General features: G+C 42.0%; 1 protein-coding gene across 15 annotated transcripts in view; it reads left to right on the forward strand.

Moving 5' to 3' along the window:
* Positions 1–20,939, forward strand: part of Depdc5 (DEP domain containing 5, GATOR1 subcomplex subunit) — a 118,176-nt gene that overhangs the window by 18,414 nt on the left and 78,823 nt on the right. For all 15 annotated transcript variants that reach the window (XM_051165226.1, XM_051165227.1, XM_051165229.1 and 12 more), the window contains 11 exons: positions 572–650; positions 2,821–2,882; positions 5,892–5,961; positions 7,373–7,445; positions 8,602–8,705; positions 9,046–9,120; positions 10,880–11,014; positions 11,390–11,451; positions 11,951–12,024; positions 18,801–18,870; positions 20,798–20,834. In XM_051165226.1, the coding sequence (XP_051021183.1) occupies positions 572–650; positions 2,821–2,882; positions 5,892–5,961; positions 7,373–7,445; positions 8,602–8,705; positions 9,046–9,120; positions 10,880–11,014; positions 11,390–11,451; positions 11,951–12,024; positions 18,801–18,870; positions 20,798–20,834 (841 nt within the window). The remainder of the gene's footprint in view (positions 1–571; positions 651–2,820; positions 2,883–5,891; positions 5,962–7,372; positions 7,446–8,601; positions 8,706–9,045; positions 9,121–10,879; positions 11,015–11,389; positions 11,452–11,950; positions 12,025–18,800; positions 18,871–20,797; positions 20,835–20,939) is intronic.

Here is a 20,939-nt window from a genome sequence, read left to right on the forward strand (position 1 = left end):
GGAGAATCTCCAAGTATAGTTAAAAGGTCATTGGTTGAAAGACAATACACCAAGATGTCTTACTAGCACAGGGTGGGTATCTCCAGGAATCCCCAGGTGCTTGCTGAACAGGTTTCTTATCAGGAAAGGGTTGGGCCTGTAATCTTCTCTGAGGGCTATCTGATGCTCCTTAGGGGATCTAGGGCTCCCCAGATCAGGGGAAGAGGGACTCCAGTGAGAAATGTAGTCTATCATTCTTGTGCCAAGCTTGCAGCCTATCTGGAAAGGCTAGACTTGAGCCTTCCAGCAGGGTGTCACATAGTGGAAGGAGAGAACTGGCTCCTGCAAGGTTTTCTCTGACCTCCACATACATGTACACACACACACACACACACACACACACACACACACACACACACACAGAGAGATAGATAGATAGATAGATTGATTGATTCTGTAATAATGAATAAATGTAGTTAAATGTTAGGTGCATTACCATTGTGGCAGCCCTTTGAGACCTATTCATTCTGTAGAACTAAAACTGTATACAAATCATTTGGTTTTAATGCAGTTATGTTTTTATTTGTTACAGGTGGTGTTCCGATCTACGTCAGCTATGGTTTACATATTTATTCAGATGAGCTGTGAAATGTGGGATTTTGATATTTATGGTACTGTTCCCTAAGTACTGATTGTAACTGCCACTGGAGAGAATTTTCTGGTTTCCCCCAAGTTTGTGTCATTTTATAGTAAGCTCTTGATCTTCTCTAACGCTGTGTCCTGATTTCTTGTTAAACCTCTTTAGTTCTTTCCCTTTTACTATAATTTTTTCATTGTTCTTTTTGTTGCTATTTGTTTTTGTTTGTTTGTTTTTTTGAGATAAGTTCTCATGTAACTGAGGATGGCCTTGAACTTCACATTCTCTGTCTGAAGTCTCCCGAGTGCTGAGGTTAAAGGCATTCATTCACCTCTATGCCCACTTTCTGCTGTGCTAGAGATCAGAGCCTGGGCTCTGTGCGTGCTAAGCAAGAAGCACACCAAACTGAGATGCTGCTGGGCGTGGTGTTGGGCGCTTTTAATCCCAACAGTCAGGAGGCAGTGGCATGTGGATTTCTGTGAGTTTAAGGCTGGCCTGGTCTGCATAGCCAGTTCTTGTCACAGCTCGATAGTGAACCCCTAAGTCAAGGATGACTTTGAACTTCTGATTCTCCTGCCTCCCAAGTGCTGGGATATCAAGCATGTACTGACATGCATGATACTTCTACTGTATTTCTTTTTAGACGGTTTTCATTTATTAATTTTTTGTGAGCATGTGCATGCATGCATCCCTCAAATCCATGTGGAAGTCAGAGGACAACTTTATAGAGTCTGTCTTGATTCTGTGTGTGGATTCCAGGGATCAAACTTTCTCATCAGACTGAGCAGCAAATACTTTTACCCACTGAGCCATCTTGCCAGTTTCTCTTTTTTAAAAACTGCATAGATATATGGAGAGACATACAGAAGCAGAATATGAGCTCAAGGAAATGCAAGTATTAATGAAAAAGACCTAAATTCTCAGATCTTAGGTTCTAGTGGGATTAGGTCCCAGCAATTTCGTTCTCTTCTTTCTGTGCTTTCATAGGATCTTGCTCTAAATCCCAGGCTGTCATCAAATTCACAGTCTTCCTGTCTCCGCCTCCTTAGCGCAGGGTTATTGATGTCTTCTATTTAGTTTACCATCACTGACAGAAAAAGCAAGTTTGCTTCATTGTATTTGAATTATGACATACTACACCCAGAACGCTCAAACTACTATGAGGTACAGATACTGTGTCTACTCCACCAGTGTCATGATTTGTACAGTTCAAGTTATTATTACAAATTAATTGTTACTATGCATCAGCAAAGAAACTTACAGCTAGAAGGAACTGCAGACTGATTAATGAATGCCCAGGGCTTATGAGAGGTTCTGGGGATCCAACACAGGTTATTAGGTTTGGCCATCTCACTGGCCGTCCAAACTACCTTCTCATACATTATAAGCATAGCTATAAAAATAATCATATTTGGATTTAGGTTGTTCTCTTATCTTGAATTCACAATATATTAACCAGTCACCTTCCTTTATAAAAATTGTGGTGTAACTTTGAAGCTGAGTCTGTAATTATGAGATTGGACTGTATTTCCTGTGCTAAGGAAGCGCCTCCATAATTAAATTTGGCTTGATAGCATTGAGGGTATAGCCCAATGGTAATGTGTTTGTTTGTCTAGTAGCCCTCCTTCATTTTCTACTTCGTACTTTTTTCCCTTTTTAAAAAAATTTTATTTTGTTCTTTTGTTTTGTTTTGTTTTTCTGAGACAAGGTCTCAATATGTAGTCCAGGCTATCTGAAACCTGCTGTGTAGACCAGGTTGGCCTTGAACTCACAGAAATCTACCAGCTTCTACCTACAGTGTTGAGATCAAAGGTGTATGCCACCACATCTAGTGACTTTGTACTTTAAAACTTTTGTGATCCATGGCGGCTCACAACCATCAATACTGAGATCTGGTTCCCTCTTCTGGAGTACAGGCATGTAGGTGAAACACTGTATACATAATAAATAAAATCTTTAAAAAAAGAAAGAAAGAAAAAAAACTTTTGTGATCTTTTACAAATACTTTAGCAGAACCCATTGTTTTCTCTTTAGTCCTATTCCTTGACTGTATTTAGAGGAGACATTCCAAGTGAAATAATAATAATAATAATAATAATAATAATAATAATAATAATAATAATAACAATAACAATAACAATAACAACAACAACAGCAGCCGTCGTCGTCGTCGTCCTCACTGTCTTCTCACCGTTTCTTCTCAGGGGATTTGTATTTTGAGAAAGCTGTGAATGGTTTCCTTGCTGATCTGTTTACTAAGTGGAAGGTATGTTTCTTTCTACATTCTCTAATCTTCTGGGTAAATATCACTCACCAGATTTTTTTATTTTTCAGTTACTAATAATTTTAATTATTTTAGCTTTAGGTTTTTGAGAGAGATCTCATGCAGCTAAGGCTGGTGTCTGACTCCCTGTGTAGCCCGTGATAACCTTGAACTTCTGATCCTCCTACCTTTACTTATCAAGTAGTAGGACTGTAGGCATGTTCTTTTTGTTGTTGTTCGTTTTCTTGTTGAACGTTTTATCTGTAGGCTATTGGTGAACCTCTGGTGGTGTTCCTCAAGTATTATACCAACCTTGGTTTTGGACCTTCTTAAGTATGCTAGCTTGGCTAGCCAGGGAGCCCCAGTGAGTCCCTGTCTCAGCTGCCCCAGTATTGGGGTTATAAGCATGTATCAGCACACCTTTCTTTCTTTCTTTCTTTGTTTTAAAGAAATGGTTTCATTATATAGCTCTATCTAGCCTGAAACTCACTATGTAGACTAGGCTGGTCTTGAACTCACAGAGATCTGCCTTCTACCCACCTTCTGGGTGCTGGATTGGCTGTACGTGCCACCATGCCTTTTTTTAATGTGGACTGAATTCAGATCCTCTTCGTATGTGGCAAGCACAGTTTTCCCCTTAGGATCCTGTGTGTGGGTTTTCTAAAGGCAGACTTTCTATTAATTTGCTTTATCTTGAGCTATTTTAGCTGAACTGCAGACTCTAGACTTAAACTACATTAATCACCTCAACATGATTGGCAGCATTTATGAGAAGCACATGGCTTGATCGCATGCTTCCTTTGCCACCATAGGCACCTGCATGTCAATACAAATAGAAAGTAAGCCTTAAAAAAATAGGATAGGAGGCTAGAGGCCTGGCTAAGTGGTTAAAAGTACTGGCTGCTCCTTCAGAAGCCCTGAGTTTGAGTCTCAGCGCCCCTGGGGCCGACAACTGTTTATAATTCCAATCTCAGGGGATCTGACATGGCTTTGGCCGTATATGGTGATCATAACTGTCTCTAACTGCAGTACCAGGGAATCCCAATTTCTTCCTACTTCCAAGGCTACTAGGGACATGTTTGTGCACATGCAACATACAGGCAAAACACTCATACACATTAGATCAATAAATACCTGAGTAAGCAAGTAAGTAAATAAAGAGCCTAATATTTTTGGATGTAGGTCTTGGTAAGGCTATCCCGGAGCTGCCTGTCCTGCTTCAGCTGGAGTTACAGGCATTGACTACTGTGGCTGGCCCTTTGGTTTGTTTGTTTATTTGTTTGAGACAGTGTTTCTCTATGTAACTTGGTTGTCTACTGTTTAAAGCATCCTGTATTTCTTGCAATTACATAGAAAATTGAGGAACAAATTTAAAAAATATTTTTTTTATTTAATTTCATTTTATGTGTTTTAGTGTGAAGGTGTCAGATCTTATGGAACTGGAGTTACAGACAGTTGTGAGCTGCCATGTGGGTGCTGGGAATTGAACCCGGGGCCTTGGGAAGAGCAGAGAATTCTCTTAACCACTGGGCCATCCCTCCAGCCTCTTAGGATCAAATTTCTATTTCTTAAAAAAAAAAAAAAAAAAAAAAAAAAGGTAGGGCATACCTGTAGTTTAGCACTAGGGTAGTAGAGGCATGAGGACCAGGAGTTCAAAGTCATCCTCAGTTACATAGTGAGTTCAAGACCAGCCTGGGATACATGAGACTGTCGGAAAAACAATATACTGAAAAAAAAGGATAAATTGAACTTTTAAAAACTGAAGTCTTTTGAAGATAAGCTATATCTCACCTTCCTACCACATTGAAACATCATTGTAATACACATAGTATTTGAAGTCACAGAGTTTGAAGTAAAACGGAATGAGTTTAAAATTAGGGTTCCCCTCTAATTAGCTTCTTGGCCATGGAGAGCCTTGCTTTCCTTTTCTGCAAAATGGAGATAATAATGGCCCCTGTCTGCTTTTCCACATGAAGAGACTCTTCTGCTCTCTGTAGCACATCATGGGGCCTTTTTTTGTGTCCATCAGAAGTAGATACAGGCGCTGGATGTAGGGCCTGCGAAGTCCAGTAAACTAGTTGGTAACTAAGGAGGTCGCTTTTCTTCATCAGTGTACTTTCTGTTTTTAACTTATACACAAGAATTTCTGTCCACTTGTGATGTATCATCCATGGAGGAAGATAAGGTGACAGAGAGTTTGTTAAGTTGTGCTCTTACGTCAAATGCTGAATTGTGTTAGTATGGTGGGAGAGAGATGAGGTTGACTGGCAGGAACTGAAACTAAGCTTGTTGGCTCAGAAGACAGGCTAAGCGCCGTGTTCCCGGGAGTTTGGCCCCAAGACTTCATGGAAGTGTTTATTCTTGCTATGTCCCATCTTTATCCAAAGGTAATCTTGACTTACAGCCCTTCCTCTTTAACAGCTTCTGGTCCCCATCCTGTGATGTATAGAGTCCTTAAAGCCACTGTGGGCACTATTCTTTTTCCCTAGACTGCAGTTCTAATGAATTACAAATGGTAGAGGTATACCCAAGTTCTAACATTCAAGTTTATGTCAAATCAAGGATTGGGTGACAGGGACCCTTTCCTTCCTTCCATCCTTCCTTCTTCTTTCTTTTCTTTTTTCTTTCTTTCCTTCTTTCAGTTTTTTAAGACAAGGTTTCTCTGTGTAGCTTTGGCTGTCTTGGACTTGCTTTGTAGACCAGGCTGACCTCCAACTCACAGAGATCCGCCTGGCTCAGGGACCCTATCTTATTTGTAGCTTTCCAAGCATTTTCCACGTTCTTGGAACTTTAAATAACTTACTTGAAATCACACAGAGGTAAACTTAAGAGCCGGATTTGATAGCAGTTCTCCTGATAGCATGCAGTGTCTGCCCCTTTCACAGCACCTCTTGCAGTCACATGAAGCTGTTCAACATTGTGCACAGCCACTGAGCCTCTTAGTATGAATGGCTGCTTCATAGTGAAGGAAAAGAAATAAAGCTGTACCACTTTTTCTGTGTTTATGCCTAGGAGAAGAACTGTAGTCATGAAGTGACTGTGGTCCTGTTTTCCAGAACTTTTTATGATGCAAAGTCTATTGGTGAGTAACTTTCTCTTTCTCTCTCTCTCTTTGATAATTTTAAAAATTAAAGATAGATTTTTTTTTCTCTTTTTTTGATTTTTCAAGACAGGGTTTTGATGTTCAGTTAGCAAGATCCAGCCTAGCCTGGGCTTCAGAGTAAGACCCTGTCTTTTGTTTTGTTTTGAGACAGGATTTCTCTGTGTAGCACTGGCTATCCTGGAACTCACTCTGTAGACCAGCCTGACCTTGAACTCACAGAGATCTGCCTGCCTCTGCCCCCCTGAGTGTTGGGATTAAAGGCATGTACCACCTTTAATTTTTAGTTTGTTGTTTGTTTTTGGTTTTTCGAGACAGTTTCTCTGTGTAGCCTTGGCTGTCCTAGACCCGCTTTGTAAACTAGGCTGGCTTCGAACTCACAGCGATCCACTTGCTTGTGCCTCCTGAGTGCTGGGATTAATGGTATGTGCTACCATGCCTCGCTTAATTTTTAGTTTTTATTTATTTATTTATTTATTTTTATTAAAGATTTATTTATTATTATGTATATAGTGTTCTGCCTGCATGTACACCTGTAGACTAGAAGAGGGCATCATATCACATTACAGATGGTTGTGAACTACCAAGTGGTTGCTGGGAATTGAAGTCAGGACCTTTGGAAGAGCGGACGGCGCTCTTAACCACTGAGCCATCTCTCTAGCCCCCTAATTTTTAGTTTTTAATAGACAGGATCTTGTTACTTTTTTCAGGCTGGTCTGTGAATTCCTGGGTTCAAGCAAACCCCCTACCGGAGGTTCCTGAATAGCAGCGGTGACAACACATGATACCCAGCTCCTGTCAGTTATTTTCAGTTGGGTCCCTCCCCTTCATCTATTTTCATCTTCTTTGCTTTTGCACTTTTTGTCTTTTCCATCATTCCTAGGGGACCAAGTAAAAAGGAACATGATACGTACATCTTAATGTATGTAAGATGGCTGGGCCGTCATACCAAGCTTGTTTGTTTGCTTTTGGTTTTTCGAGATGGGGTTTCTCTGTGTACCTTGGCTGTCCTGGAGCTTACTCTGTAGACCAGGCTGAGCTCGAACTGCCTGCCCCTGCCTCCCTGAGTGCTGGGATCAAGAGCGTGCGCCACAACTGCCAGCTGATACACAGTTATCTTTACTTATTTATTTACTTTATTTTTTTTTTGGAGATAATTTCTTGCTGTGTAGCCCTGTCTGTCCTGGAACTCACTCTATAGACCAACCAGGCTAGCTTCAAGTTCACAGAGATCTGCCTGCCTCTGCCTCCTGAGTACTGGGATTAAAGATGTGTGCCACCACTGTTGGCATACTTTTTGATGATACATATCTTCAGCCCAAAAGAGGAGTCCAAGAACACTGTAAAAATCTCTTTTCAATATGATCTGTATGCTGAATTTTCTTTATTTCAGATGAATTTCCTGAAATAAACCGAGCTTCAATTCAGCAGGATCATAAAGGGAGATTCTATGAGGACTTTTACAAGTACGTTTTGCTGTGTCTTTAACTTATTTATTTGTTGTGTTTCTTCCTAACTTAAGGAACCTTGTCAGAATTCATCAATTTTTCCATTCTTGTACTTATTAAATTGTAGGATATAGGATACCACATTATGTTTCAAATTTTTGTTTGGTTTTGCTTTTTTTTTTTTTTTTTTGGTTTTTCGAGACAGGGTTTCTCTGTGTAGCCTTGGCTGTCCTGGACTCACTTTGTAGACCAGGCTGGCCTCGAACTCACAGCGATCCACCTGCCTCTGCCTCCCGAGTGCTGGGATTAAAGGTGTGCGCCACCACGCCCGGCTGGTTTTGCTTTTTTTGAACAAAGTCTAACTATTTAGCTTTGTGTTGAGGTCCAGAGAAAGCCACCTAAACCACTTAGACACCGATCTCAGTTAGATATGGATGGTTTATTGAGTGCACATTCCAAGACTAATCAATCATGATTGATCAGGGGCACAGACCAATCTTGGAAGCTGGGACAATGACACTAAATGTTTTTCAGAGTCAGCTTATAAAAGCAAAAGCCAATGTTAGCTCATATAGTGGGTGGACAGTGTCAGCTGACACAAGTTATTTTTGCCTCAGCCCTGATTTACTTATTTATGTATGGTGTGTGTGTGTGTGTACGCATGGGACCACTTGTTTGTTGAGGTCAGAGGACAGCTTGTCAGTGTTTGCTCTTGCCTACCTTTTGGGTCCCTGAGATGAACTCATGCATCAGACTCTGGAAGGTACCTTCACCTGATGAGCCATTTTGTTTATTTTGTTTTATTTTATTTTTTTGTGACAAGGTCTTTCTCTATATCCCTGGCTGCCTGGAATTTCTTAAATAGACCAAGCTGTCCTCGAACTCACAGAGATCCTTCTGCTTCTGCCTCCAGAGTACTGGGATCAAAGGCTTGGGACACCATGCGTAGCTGGTTGGCTGGTCTGAATCTCACTGTGTTGACCAGCCTGGCCTTGAACTTGTGCCTCTATCTCCTCAGTCCTTCATCCTTGAACTATAGACGTGTTCATCCCTTCATCCTCTGCTTATTACTTATTATTAATCATATTTTCCTCCTCCTTTGAAACTGGTGTGAACCTGATAACACACATGTACTAGGTGCTTGATTTCTCTCTCATGATAATGTTCCTTTCAGAGTGGTGGTGCAGAATGAGAGAAGGGAAGAGTGGACCTCGCTCCTTGTGACCATTAAAAAACTCTTCATCCAGTACCCAGTGTTGGTGCGGCTGGAACAGGCAGGTACTGCATCCATGTGTCAGAGGTGCCTTCCTGATTTTGTTCTGTTTCAGTTTTGTGTGTGTGTGTGTGTGTGTGTGTGTGTGTGTGTGTGTGTGTGTGTGTGTGTTTGGTATGTTTGTGTTTTGGGGGTGGGGGGTGTCAAGACAGGGTAGTAGCCCTGGCTGTCCTGGAACTCACTCTTTAGACCAGGCTGGCCTAGAACTCAGAGATACAGCTACCTCTGCCTTCCTTAGTGGTAGTATTAAAGGCACGAGCCACCACCACCCAGCACCTTCCTGTTAGCCTTCAAGCATTCATCTTTCATGAAATAATTTTCTTTGTCTTGTATCTTCTGTTTCAGGGGGCTTTCCTCAAGGAGACAATTCTACCTCAGCACAAGGAAACTACCTAGAGGCCATCAACTTGTCATTCAATGGTAAGAACACAGTAGGCCGGCCTCTTGCTTCCCCTGTGGCCATTGACAGCTCACAGCTGATGCCCAAAACCAAGACCTGGCAGCCCTCTTCCCATTTACACTTCCGGTTAACTCCTCAGTGCAGTAATTCTAATCCGATGGTCACAATGACTGCTCTTTGGCCTGTGGGCCTTCTGTTGGGGAATCAGCTTGGTGGTCTCATCTGCCTCTTGTGGTAGTGAGCTGGCAGGATTGCTGCCTGGCTGCTTGTCTTACTATAGACTGTTTTTATTTATCACACCACCCTTCAGCTGATTTTAAGTAAAAATTTTCTAATTCTGCTTTTTAAAAGAAAAAAAAAAACCCCATATATTTGTGTGTGTGTGTGGAGCCTAAGGTAGGAGAATCAGAAGCGTAAGAGATATAGAGATGTGAGCTACTAAAGAGACCTTGTATCAAAACAAAAACAAAAACAAGGGAGTCAGTGAGCTGACTTAATGGGCTAAGGTGCCTGATACCAAGTGGAGGACCTGGGTTTGAGCCCTGGGGTCTTAGGCAGAAAACGACTCCTGCAAGTTGTCCTCTGCCACCCACATGCACACAGTAGTAGACACCCCTCTCCCCCATGCACACACAACAAAACTACAGAGAGTGTATACACTATAGTCTTAGAATTCAAGTGGAGAAGGGGTGTACTAAGTAAAAACAAGAGGCCCACCACCGCCCTGTTGTAAGAAGAGCAGTTACCGACTGTGCCATGATTTCTTCCTAAGGCTATCGCTGCACTCATGTGGTAGCGGAGGTACTATTATTTGCCAACTGAAAAGGAGATTTAAAGATTTAGGTAGCCCTTTTCAGGGTAGGTGGAGACCTTGGTGGCTCTGAGAAACACAGCAGTAGGAATTCCTGGAACCACATTTAGTCTCTAGTGACCCTGTCTCTGCTGGATTTGGAATTCCACTTATCCACTTGGAAAGACTGGCATAGGCCCAGCTCCAGGTAGCTCTTAGCAGCACTGGCCGGAGGTGAAAGTGCTGATGTGTTTTCACTTCTTCATATTGCCTCTTCCTGCATCTGTATCCAGGGACTAGGGAGTTCTAGAAAGCAGAGTAGCTTATTACTACTCTTTTTGTCATATTTGGATTTCAAGGATTTTTCATAGCAATAATTAGTTCAGGATTAAAAATTAGTTTTTTTAAAGCGAGCGTGGAGGCACAGGCCTGTAATTCCAGCACTTGGGAGGCAGAGCCAGGTGGAATCTCTGTATTTGAGGCCAGTTTGGTCTACAAAGACAATCCAGGATACCAGGTTAGCCAAGGCTAACCATGTCTTGGGGGGAAAAAAATACCCAAAACATTAGTTGTTTAAATTTACACTTTTTTTTTGTTTTTTGGTTTCTTTTTTTTTCTTTTTCTTTTTCTTTTTTTTTTTGGTTTTTCAAGACAGGATTCAAGATAGATAAATAAGTGTAAAGTATTGTATTTCATTCTTGGCGCTTTCAGTATAGACTCATTGATGGATGATGTAAATTTATGATGTAAAATTAAGCACTTAAGTCTGTACAGCCAACTATTGGGCATCAGTGAGGGTGATCAATAAAGGGTAACATGAAGGTCTTGTTTTTAAGGCATTGCTGAAGTAGAAGGGAAAGGTAGATGTCTGTGTGACTCATTAAAATTCAGGATGTGCCAGTAGGTATGAAAGCACAGAGATGCTTGCTTGTGCTGGCTTCTGAAAAGCTATGACATCATCACTGGGGGGAATTTTGTTTTCTTTTAAGTGTTTGACAAGCACTACATCAACCGAAACTTTGACCGAACTGGGCAGATGTCCGTGGTGATCACGCCTGGGGTGGGCGTTTTTGAAGTGGACCGCCTGCTCATGATCTTGACCAAGCAGCGGATGATTGATAACGGTAACAGTCCTTGGCTTCTTCTGTCTCCCTGTGTTCACCGCCTGAATTGTCGTAGAACTGTGGAGTTGTCACTGTGTTCTTAGACTGTCAAGGGCTTTGCAAGGGAATCAGGGGATGTCACTAGATTTTGATTAGTGGAGGCCTTGCTTGTCTTTTTACAGATCTGGGTAATCAAGGTCTAAGCTAAAGGACAGTAGAGGAAACAGAAAATGCATGCATTTCTGTCCTGTGTAGGAGCAATGAGGAGTTTATAAATCCTAGCACAGCAAGCCAGCTTTGCCTCATACCAAGTTCAGTAATATCATTAACAGACTGGAGTCCTTACCTCTCCTGTGGTCCTGCTCATCCCACCTTTCTTCCTCCTTCTCTTCTTAGGAATTGGTGTGGACTTAGTGTGCATGGGAGAACAGCCATTACATGCTGTGCCATTATTCAAGGTAATACAGTTTAGATTTCCTTCTGAAAGACCAGTTGAAGAATAGTTAAAAATAGAAAAGTTGGGGTCTGGAGAGATGGCTGAGCAGTTAAGAGTACTGACTGCTCTTCCAAAGGACCTGGGTTCAGTTCCCAGCACCCACACAGCAGCTCACAACTATCTGTAACTCCAAGATCAGACACCCTCACTCAGACATCCATGTGGGCAAAACACTAATACACGTGTGTATACGCACGCACACATGCACGAACGCACGCACACACATAGAGCCAGGTGTGGTGGTACACATTTTTAATCCCAGCACTTGAGGGGCAGAGGCAGACAGATCTCTGTGAGTTCGAGGCCAGCCTCATGTACAGAGAGAGCCCGGGACAGCCAAGGCTACATAGAGAAACTCTGTCTTGAAAAAAAACGAAAGAAAAAAAATAAGTAAGTAAGTTGAGCAGGCCGTAGCCAGCTTGTTCTCTAGCTCCTTTGTGCCCTGGCCTTTTCTCTTGCAGCTACACAACCGGAGCGTCCCAAGGGATTCTCGGCTGGGTGATGATTATAATATTCCTCACTGGATAAATCACAGGTGGGTATGATCTCGAATGGGAAAAAAATGTTTTGAATAGTGTCCTTGGTATTGGCTCTTTCAATTTTTTGTTACTTTGTTTTATTTTTCTGAGATGGTCTCTGTGTTGTCCAGCCTCAGAGTCATGACAGCCCTATCTCAGTTGGAGGCTGGGATCATATTCTGAGCCATAAGACCTGCCTATATACCTGCCTTTTTATCTATCTGTCTGTCTATCTATCTATCTATCTATCCATCCATCCATCCATCTACCTATCTAGTGAGTATATGCTGAGATATCCAAACCTTCCTGCCTTATTTATTTATTTGTTGCTTGGTTGCTTGGTTGGTTGAACTGGGGTCATACCAAGAACTTGGGTGATCTTTTTTAATATTTATTTTTATTTCTATGTGTACGTATACCATTTGTATATGGGTGCACACAAAGACCAGGCAAAAGTGTTGGATCATCTGGTGCTAGAGTTCCAGGTGACTGAGAGCCACCTGATATGAGTTCTGGGAACGAAACTCGGGTCCTCTTTTTTTTTTTTTTTTTTTTAAGATTTATTTATTATTTATACAGTATTCTGCCCACACGTGTGCCTGCCCACCACAAGAAGAAGACAGCAGATCTCATTTCAGGTGGTTGTAAGTCACCATATGGGTGCTGGGAATTGAACTCGGGACCTTTGGAAGAGCAGACGGTGCTCTTAACCTCTGAGCCATCTCTCCAGCCCCCAAACTTGGGTCCTCTTAAGCACTGAACCATCTGTCTGGCCTGCACCTAGGGCTTTATGCATAGTAGGAGTTGCTTTGCCACAGTTCTGTCCTAGGCCTGACAGTCACTTCTTTAGACCATTGTTTTCTTCTTTCATTTTGTTCCTAAGTAACAAATAGCTTTTATAGTGTTAGTTTGAATCTCAAAATGTAGAAGTAAAAAAGCGTTGGTGCTCTTTTCTGCCATCACTGGCAAGGCGTGACATGCCACTATCCTGGGGCTCTGCAGACAGTGGTCTTTAAACCATTGCTCTCTGTGCTTGATCTGATTGCTCAGGAGGGCCGGGCAAGGGCTAATGTGGTTGACGCCTGCAGCCTCCTCTCCTGCCACCATTTTACCTTCCTTGCTGTGGCTGGTGGAGGACACCAGCATCTTACCCTCAGGTCTGCCTTTTCTTTTTTTTTTTTTTCTTTTAAACCTGAAGCCTTGCTGTCTGCTCCTTGCAGGTACTTTACTTCAAGACCTAGTTCCACCCCCTGTCCTCTGTGACTTCTTCCCGATGGCCAGGAGATGCTTTTTCCCTGGTGCTTCCTGTTCTCTGTGCTGCTCATCATATGCTGAGATGCATGAGTGGTACCTGCCTTATGCCTCCAGCTCAGTAGAACCTTCTATTTTGGCTTTTACAGCATATCTTTTAAAAACTCATTAGTACACGTATTCATTTATGTGTCTGTGTGTGCATGTGTGCACATGCCATGGCACACTTGTAGGGATCGGAAGACAATTTGTAAGATTTGGTTCTTTCCTTCCTTCCTTTCTTAATTTTTTTTTTTTTTTTTTTTTTTTTTTTGGTTTTTCGAGACAAGGTTTCTCTGTGATAGCTTTGGCCATCCTAGACTCACTTTGTAGACCAGGCTGGCCTCGCACTCACAGTGATCCACCTGCTTCTGCCTCCCAAGTGCTGGGATTAAAGGTGTGCGCCACCACGCCCGGCTCTTTCCTTCCTTTCACCATGTAGTTCCCAGGCATCAAACTCAGGTCCTCAGGCTTGCTGGCAAGTGCCTTGACCTAACACTGAGCAATCTTGCTGCTCTGGCTTCTACAGTATTTAAGTTGCAAATATATACTAGAGATCAGCTTGGAAACTCATTACAGATACAGATGTTAGCCTTGTTTCTGTGTCTTTTACCTTGTCACAAGCTGTGTTCCTGTTATATATGAAAACTTACTCTTTTTTTTTTTTTTTTTTTTTTTTTTTTTTGAGACAGAATCTTGCTCTATAGCCAAGCTGGTCTCAAACTTTTGACTGTCCTCCCCAAGCAATATTAATATTAAAGCTATAAACCTCTGGGTGTGGTGGCGCATGCCTTTAATCCCAGCAGTTAGGGAGGCAGAGGCAGGCAGATCTCTGTGAGTTCGAGGCCAGACTGGTCTACAAAATGAGTCTAAGACAGCCAGGGCTGTTACACCAAAAAACAAAAACAAAAAAACTATAGGTCACAACATCCAGTGCAGATATCATACTTTTTTTTTTTTTAAGTTTTTTATATGGATGGGTCTTTTGCCTGCATGTGTGTGTACCACATGCTTGCCTTTTGTCCCCAGTGGTCAGAATAGGGCATTGAGTTCCTAGAAACTGGTGTTACAGATTGTGAGCCATCATGTGGAGCTAGGAATCAAACCTAGTACTCTAGTTCCTGAGCCATCTATCCAGCCATTTTTTGCTGTAAGGGAAAAAAAAAATGAGAAAGCAGAAAAAGATTGAGTGCCTGTTGCACCGTTAGGAAGATGGACGGCGAGATCCAGCAACCCCTCAGCTGTTTCCAGGGTCCTGAAGTGAGATCAGAGTTTAGGTAGAAGACCAAGGATGTGCACACTAAAGCCGGCAAGATGTGGGTCCTCCCACCACTGACCCGACATTGTCTGGGTTTCCGTCTCATCCTGTAGGGTGGTTTCACAGATTGTTAGAACTGTGTGAACAGCCTTTACTTTTCCAGCGTGAAATTCTTTAAGGTCCATTACTTCAATAGACTCCTAGACTGAAGGCACAAGTGTCTCTTCAGAATATTTTCATTTCTGCCAGCCTAGTCACAACAGCAAGGGCCTTTACCTCCTGAGCCATCTCACGGACTCCTTTATTTTTAACTTTTTAATACATGTAGATTCAATTATCAGTTAAGAACCACAGTTGTTTAATTATACCATATTTTATTGTTTTGAATTTTGTTCTGAAACTAACTATAGAGTAAATAGAAATATATGTATTCCAGTTAGAGTTCTGCATTTTTCTCAAATTTTACTTTATAGTAACTTGGAAGAGTCCCAAATTACCACTGTATCTTTCCACCCTATACTGCTTTTTTGGTGCCATTGGGATGCAGGACAGAACCACATGCGAAGGACTTTTAAATCTAAAAATTTGGAGGGACTGACACCTGCTTTTCACATGTCACTGTGAGCCTTGCCAAAACCAAACAAAAATCCCTGAAACCCAATGAAAATTGTGATATTAGATTATTTGTGGCCCTGAAAAACAGCAATTTCATGATAGAAACTTAATAGAAACCCATTTTTCTATCTCTCATTACTTTATAACTCATGCCTGTGGTGTGTGTTTGTGTGTACATATATGTCAGTTCGAACACATTACTAACAGCCTCAGGACACGCAGAATGTGTCACTGTTGCATTGAGATTAAGAAATTAAAAAACGTTCTCCCCTGGTGTAATTTAACCAAGGCTGAGCCAAGGTTGGGATTGTCTGCTTCCCCCTGTGTCTTCTGTAGCTTTGTGTTTGTTGTATCTGTGCCTGCCTGAATGCTCTTTGGGTGTGTGTTTCTTTGTGTTCCCAACAAAGGACTTTGCTTTCTCTTTTATTGAACAGCACAGAACGCATCACATGGGGGAAGGAATGAGGGGCACTCTATAAAAATCTTTAACAGAATTTTATAAGAGGTTACATCATTCAGTCCAACTGACCCAGATAACAAGCAAACAAATGCTATCAAGCAGTATCTATATGTTGTCTTCAACATTTATAAGGTTGCTTTTAACCTATATTTTGATATTTCCAGCATTTATTATGATAACACACATATACACATGCATTATTTATGGGTCAGGGGCAAGGAAGAATCCATAATTTAAGATTACAGTTTAGCTTGTAAAGACAGAGCCCTGGCTGTCCTGGAGCTGCCTCTGCTCTCTAGTGCTGAGATTAAAGACATGCACCACCATGCTCTTTGTTAAGTTGTTCTCTTAAAGGCAGTCTTGAGTTTCTTCAAGGTGTATTATAACTGGCTGGGAGGTCCAGCAAATGTTCCAGTCTCTTAGAATGTTAGATAGTTTCATAATATTGTATTGCTAAACATGTGTTTGTGGGTGTGTGTACATGCATGTACATAAATGTGGAAGGCAGATATCAACCTACTGTGTCTTCTTTCTCATTGTCTTGGAGCTTTCCCAAGTAGGCCAGGCTAGCCAGCCGGTGAGCCACAGGGATCCATCTGTCTGTCTCCCTGTGCTGGTATCGCAGAGGCACAGCACTGAGCCTGGCTTTTTCACATGGGTTCTGAAAATTGAGCCAAGGTCCTCCTGCTTGTATGACAAACACATTACTGACTAAGATAAGCCCTCAGTCATTTCTTTTTTTCTTGAGACAGGGTCTTGCTGTGTACCCACTCCTTCTGCCTCAGCCTCCCAAGTGCTAGAATAATGGACGTCTGCCACCATGCCAAGTTTCTACTCAAACTTTTTTTTCCTCCTGAGACAAGGTTTCTTTGATGTGAAGCCCTGGCTGTCCTGGACTCCTTTGTAAACCAGGCTGCCTCAAATTCACAGAGATCCTCCTGCCTCTGCCTCCCTGAGTACTGGGATTCTAGGTGTGCCACCATGCACAGCTTTTTTTTTTAAAAGACAGGGTTTCTCTGTGTTCTATTCATATCTTTTACTACTGATGTCTGGGAAGAAAATAACTTTTACTTAATTCTTTCCTTTTACCTCTTGTTTTCTTATATGCCTAGTGTGCCATAAGATTGTTCCCATGGCCTGCCTGCCGGTTGTCTGCAGATGCTGCTGCTGCTTTGTTTCTTGAGACATGGTCTCACTGTGACTGTCCTGGAACTCACCATATAGACCCCAGAGATAAACTTTCCCAGCTGGGTGTGGTGGTGCACTCCTTTAATCTCATACTCCTAGTACTCAGGAGGCAGAGGCAGGCGGATCTCTGTGGGCTCGAGGCCAGCCTAGTCTTCAAAGCCAATCCAGGACAGCCAGGGCTACACAGAGAAACCCTGTCTTGGAAAAAAGAAAAAGACAAAAGTTACACCTTCCCCTGTTTTCCAAGTGTTAGATTAAATGTGTGTCCCCCCCCCCAAATGTGTGTGCCGCTATACCTGGCTTCGTTTTTATTCATTTAGTTTTAGATTTTATTTATTTTTATTTTTTGTACAGTGTTCTGCTTACATGTGTGCCTGCATGCCGGAAGAGGGCACCAGATCTCATTATAGATGGTTGTGAGCCACCATGTGGTTGCTGGGAATTGAACTTAGGACCTCTGGAAGAGCAGCCAGTGCTCTTAACCTCTGAGCCATCTCTCCAGCCCCATTTTTATTTTTTATTTGTTTGTAGTCAGAGATTTTTAAAGAAGGTAGAATTGGCAATATCCCAAACATTATTTGCCAGTTTTTTACTGGAAAAAGAGAATACCAGAAGGTATTGCATCCCTGAGGAATAGAAAGGCAGTACAGCTTCTGTGTGTTCGTTCATGGTTGTATTGTTATTTTTAGAGGGATTGGGATTTAAAGGTTTCAAATATCTTTTCTTGAGCACTGACCTTTTTCTGTTATTTGTTTTAATTAATTAATTAATTTTGATTTTTTTCGAGACAAGGTTTCTCTGTGTAGTCTTGGCTGTCCTGGACTCACTTTGTAGACCAGCTGGCCTTGAACTCACAGCAATCCGCCTGCCTCTTCCTCCTGAGTGCTGGGATTAAAGGTGTGTGCCACCATTGCCCAGCCTTTTTGTTTTGTTTTGTTTTATTTAACTTTAATATAGATTAGTGAAGTGAGTGAATACTAAGAATTTCTGTGGGTCTAACATTATACCAAACATCAGGATGAAAGTATCATGATATAATGAGATTGGTTTTGTTTGTTTTTGTCTTTTTCATTCCTGACATAGAAGATTCTATGTTAGCAGTTAGGACTAGAACACACTAAACAGTGTGCACATGGCATGTGGGGAGAAAAAGCCAGTACAACAGTTGAAATCATTGCTCATGGTGAAGTTAGAATTTAAATTTTTTACTATCATCATCATCACTACTGACAGTCTCACTCTAGCCTTGCTATATAGCTGAGACCTTACTATGTAGACAAGGTGACCTCTTAACTCATACAGATCTGCCTTTGCCTGCAGAGTGTGACCATGCTTGGCTTTATTACTCTGTGTGTGTGTGTGTGTGTGTGTGTGTGTGTGTGTGCGCGCGCGCGCGCGCGCGCACGCACGCATGTTGTATGTGGAGGTCCGAGGACTTCTTTTGGAAATTGATTCTGTCCTTCCAGAGAGATCAGTGGGTTGACAGAGATCACACTGTCAGGTGTGCACAGTCCTTTTTACCCACTGAGCCATCTCACTGGCTAGAATTGGGAAGATTTGTGAACCTGCAACAAAGCCAAGCGTAGGGGAGCTGATCTTACCTAGGATCTCGGTTTGCCTTAAGGTTTAGTAATGAAGCCGGGCAGAGAAGGAAGTGCACATCTTTAGTCCCAATCCTCGGGAGGCAGAGGCGTGTGGATCTGAATTTGAGGACACCTAGGGCTACACAGAAAAGCCCTGTCTCAAAAAACAAAACAAAATAAAAAATTGGGACTGAAAAGATGGCTCATTGATTAAGAACACTGGCTTCTCTTTCAGAGGACCCAGGTTAAATACCCAGCACCCACTTGGCATTTCATAACTGTTTGTAACTCATGTTCCCAGTGACTCCAACTCCCTCACACAGACATATATGTAGGTCAAACACCAATGCACATAAAAATAAATAAATAGATTAATTACCCTTTTTTTTTTTTTAACAGTTTCTACACATCCAAAAGCCAGCTTTTCTGTAACAGTTTCACTCCACGAATAAAACTGGCAGGAAAGAAGGTATGTTTTCCCAATTTGCACAGCTTTCAGGGGCTATCACACAATTTTGTGTTTATTCTGACCTTGAAGTACTGTCATCACATGCCCCCCACCCCGGCTTATGTCATAAACAGGGTTTAAAATTTTTGTGTTGAAAATTCTATAGCCTAGCATAGAAAGGGCATAAGGCCCTGGATTGAGTCCCCAGCTGGGAAGCAGCTCTGCTGGCTGATCTTGTTTAAATCAGGACAAAGGAGCCTGGCGGTAGTGGCACACGCCTTTAATCTCAGCACTCTACCCGGAGGCTGAGGCAGGCGGAGGGCAGTGAGTTAGAGGCCAGCCTGGTTTCTAGAGCGAGTCTAGGACAGTCAAGGCTACACAGAGAAACCCTGTCTCAGGAAAAAACCCACCGAAAAAAAGAAGAAAAAAACTCACAACAAAGTTAAGAGGGGAAAGTTAATTTCATTTTGATGTGACTGGTTTAATTTGGATACTGAAGCCACTGTTATTTGAGACAAGGATAATGAAAAGGATACATATTGCAGCAAAAGAGAAATTAAAAAAAAAATTAAAGGTCACATTGTAGTGGTAAGTAAATAGAAATTCAAATGTGGCAGAGGCAGGTGGATCTCTGAGTTCAAGGCCAGCCTGGTCTACAAAGAGAGTCTAGGACAGCCAAGACTACACAGAGAAACCCTGTCTGGGGGTGGGGAGGGAAAGAAAGAAAGAAAAGGAATTCAAATGTGGATTTGTTTTCCTGCTTACCACAAAATAATGGTAGATATTCATGCCAGATACTAGGAAACATGTTAATGTTGGTTCTTGAGTTCCTGGTTGGTGTATGATACTTTGGCAAAGCAGATCAGCCATGTGTGTAAAGTGCATTGTGAATGTTTATGCCATTCTGTGCAGTTTAATCGTTTAAAAATCATTTCTGATTATTGGGAGACTTGAAAGATTCATTAGAAACATTTTTAAAAGTGACAGCTCAGTCAGGTTGGTGGCTCATTTCCTTAGTCCCAGCACTCAGAAGGCAGAGAGAGGCAGGTGGATCTTTGTGAGTTTGAGGCTAGCCTGGTCTACAGAAGAAGTTTCAAATTCATCAGGCCTACAAAGTGAGACTCTGCCTAAAAAAAAAAAAAAAAAAAAAGAAAAGAAAAAGATGGCTCTAAGGTCCCCCTTTTACTCCATTTTAGTAAGCTGCTGATTGCTCAGCTCTGATACAGAATAGGCAGACCTGCTGGTCCTTCAGGATGGGGAGGCATCAGGTAGGACCCAGCCATGGTGGAACAAACACAGTAGTGGATTGACCTAGAGAGAAAATAAAGGCTTCAGGTTTTGCTAGTTATATGGCATCAGCAAAGCCTTCATTTTGTAAAGAATTGAAAAACCCTCCTGTCTTAGGGTTTTTACTAACAAAACACCATGACCAAAAGCAAACTGGGAAGAAAAGGGTTTATTTGGCTTATAAATCCTAAATCATAGTCTCACTGAGGGAACAACTCAAATTGGGTGGGAACCTGGAAGCAGGTTATGTTGGAATGTTGCTGCTGGCTTGATGCGTAGTGGCTTGCTCAGCCTGCTTTCTCATAGAACACAGGACCTCCAGCCCAGGGTGGTAAGTGAAAAAGCAGCATTTTCTCGATTTAGGTTCCTTCCTTCCAGATGACTCTAGCTTGTGTCAAGTTCACATAAAATCAGCCAACACATTCCCTGTCAAGTTTGGTCCATGCCCCATTTGGATAAGGTTTTGCAAATAAATAAGATGCAAGGTAGACACTGAAAGACTTAGCAGGGCCTATTAACACTATGGTAGGCAGGTGGCAGGTGTTAGCACCCACTTTTCATAAGTTACTAGATAGCTAAGACATGGTCCTTGCTTTGGGCAATTGTTGTGTTAAGTTTAGTTCTATCAGAGGAATGATAAACTATCTATTTAATTTTTCAGTCTGCTTTGGAGAAAACAAAAAATGGCCGTGATACATGTGAGTATTTTTGAGATGTTTTTTGGTCACTTTTAGAAATAGTCAGCTAAGCCAGGCATGGTGGCACACGCTTTTAATCCCAGCACTTGGAGGCTCGGAGGCAGA

This window comes from Acomys russatus, chromosome 22 (assembly GCF_903995435.1).
Source record: "Acomys russatus chromosome 22, mAcoRus1.1, whole genome shotgun sequence".
NCBI lineage: Eukaryota > Metazoa > Chordata > Mammalia > Rodentia > Muridae > Acomys > Acomys russatus.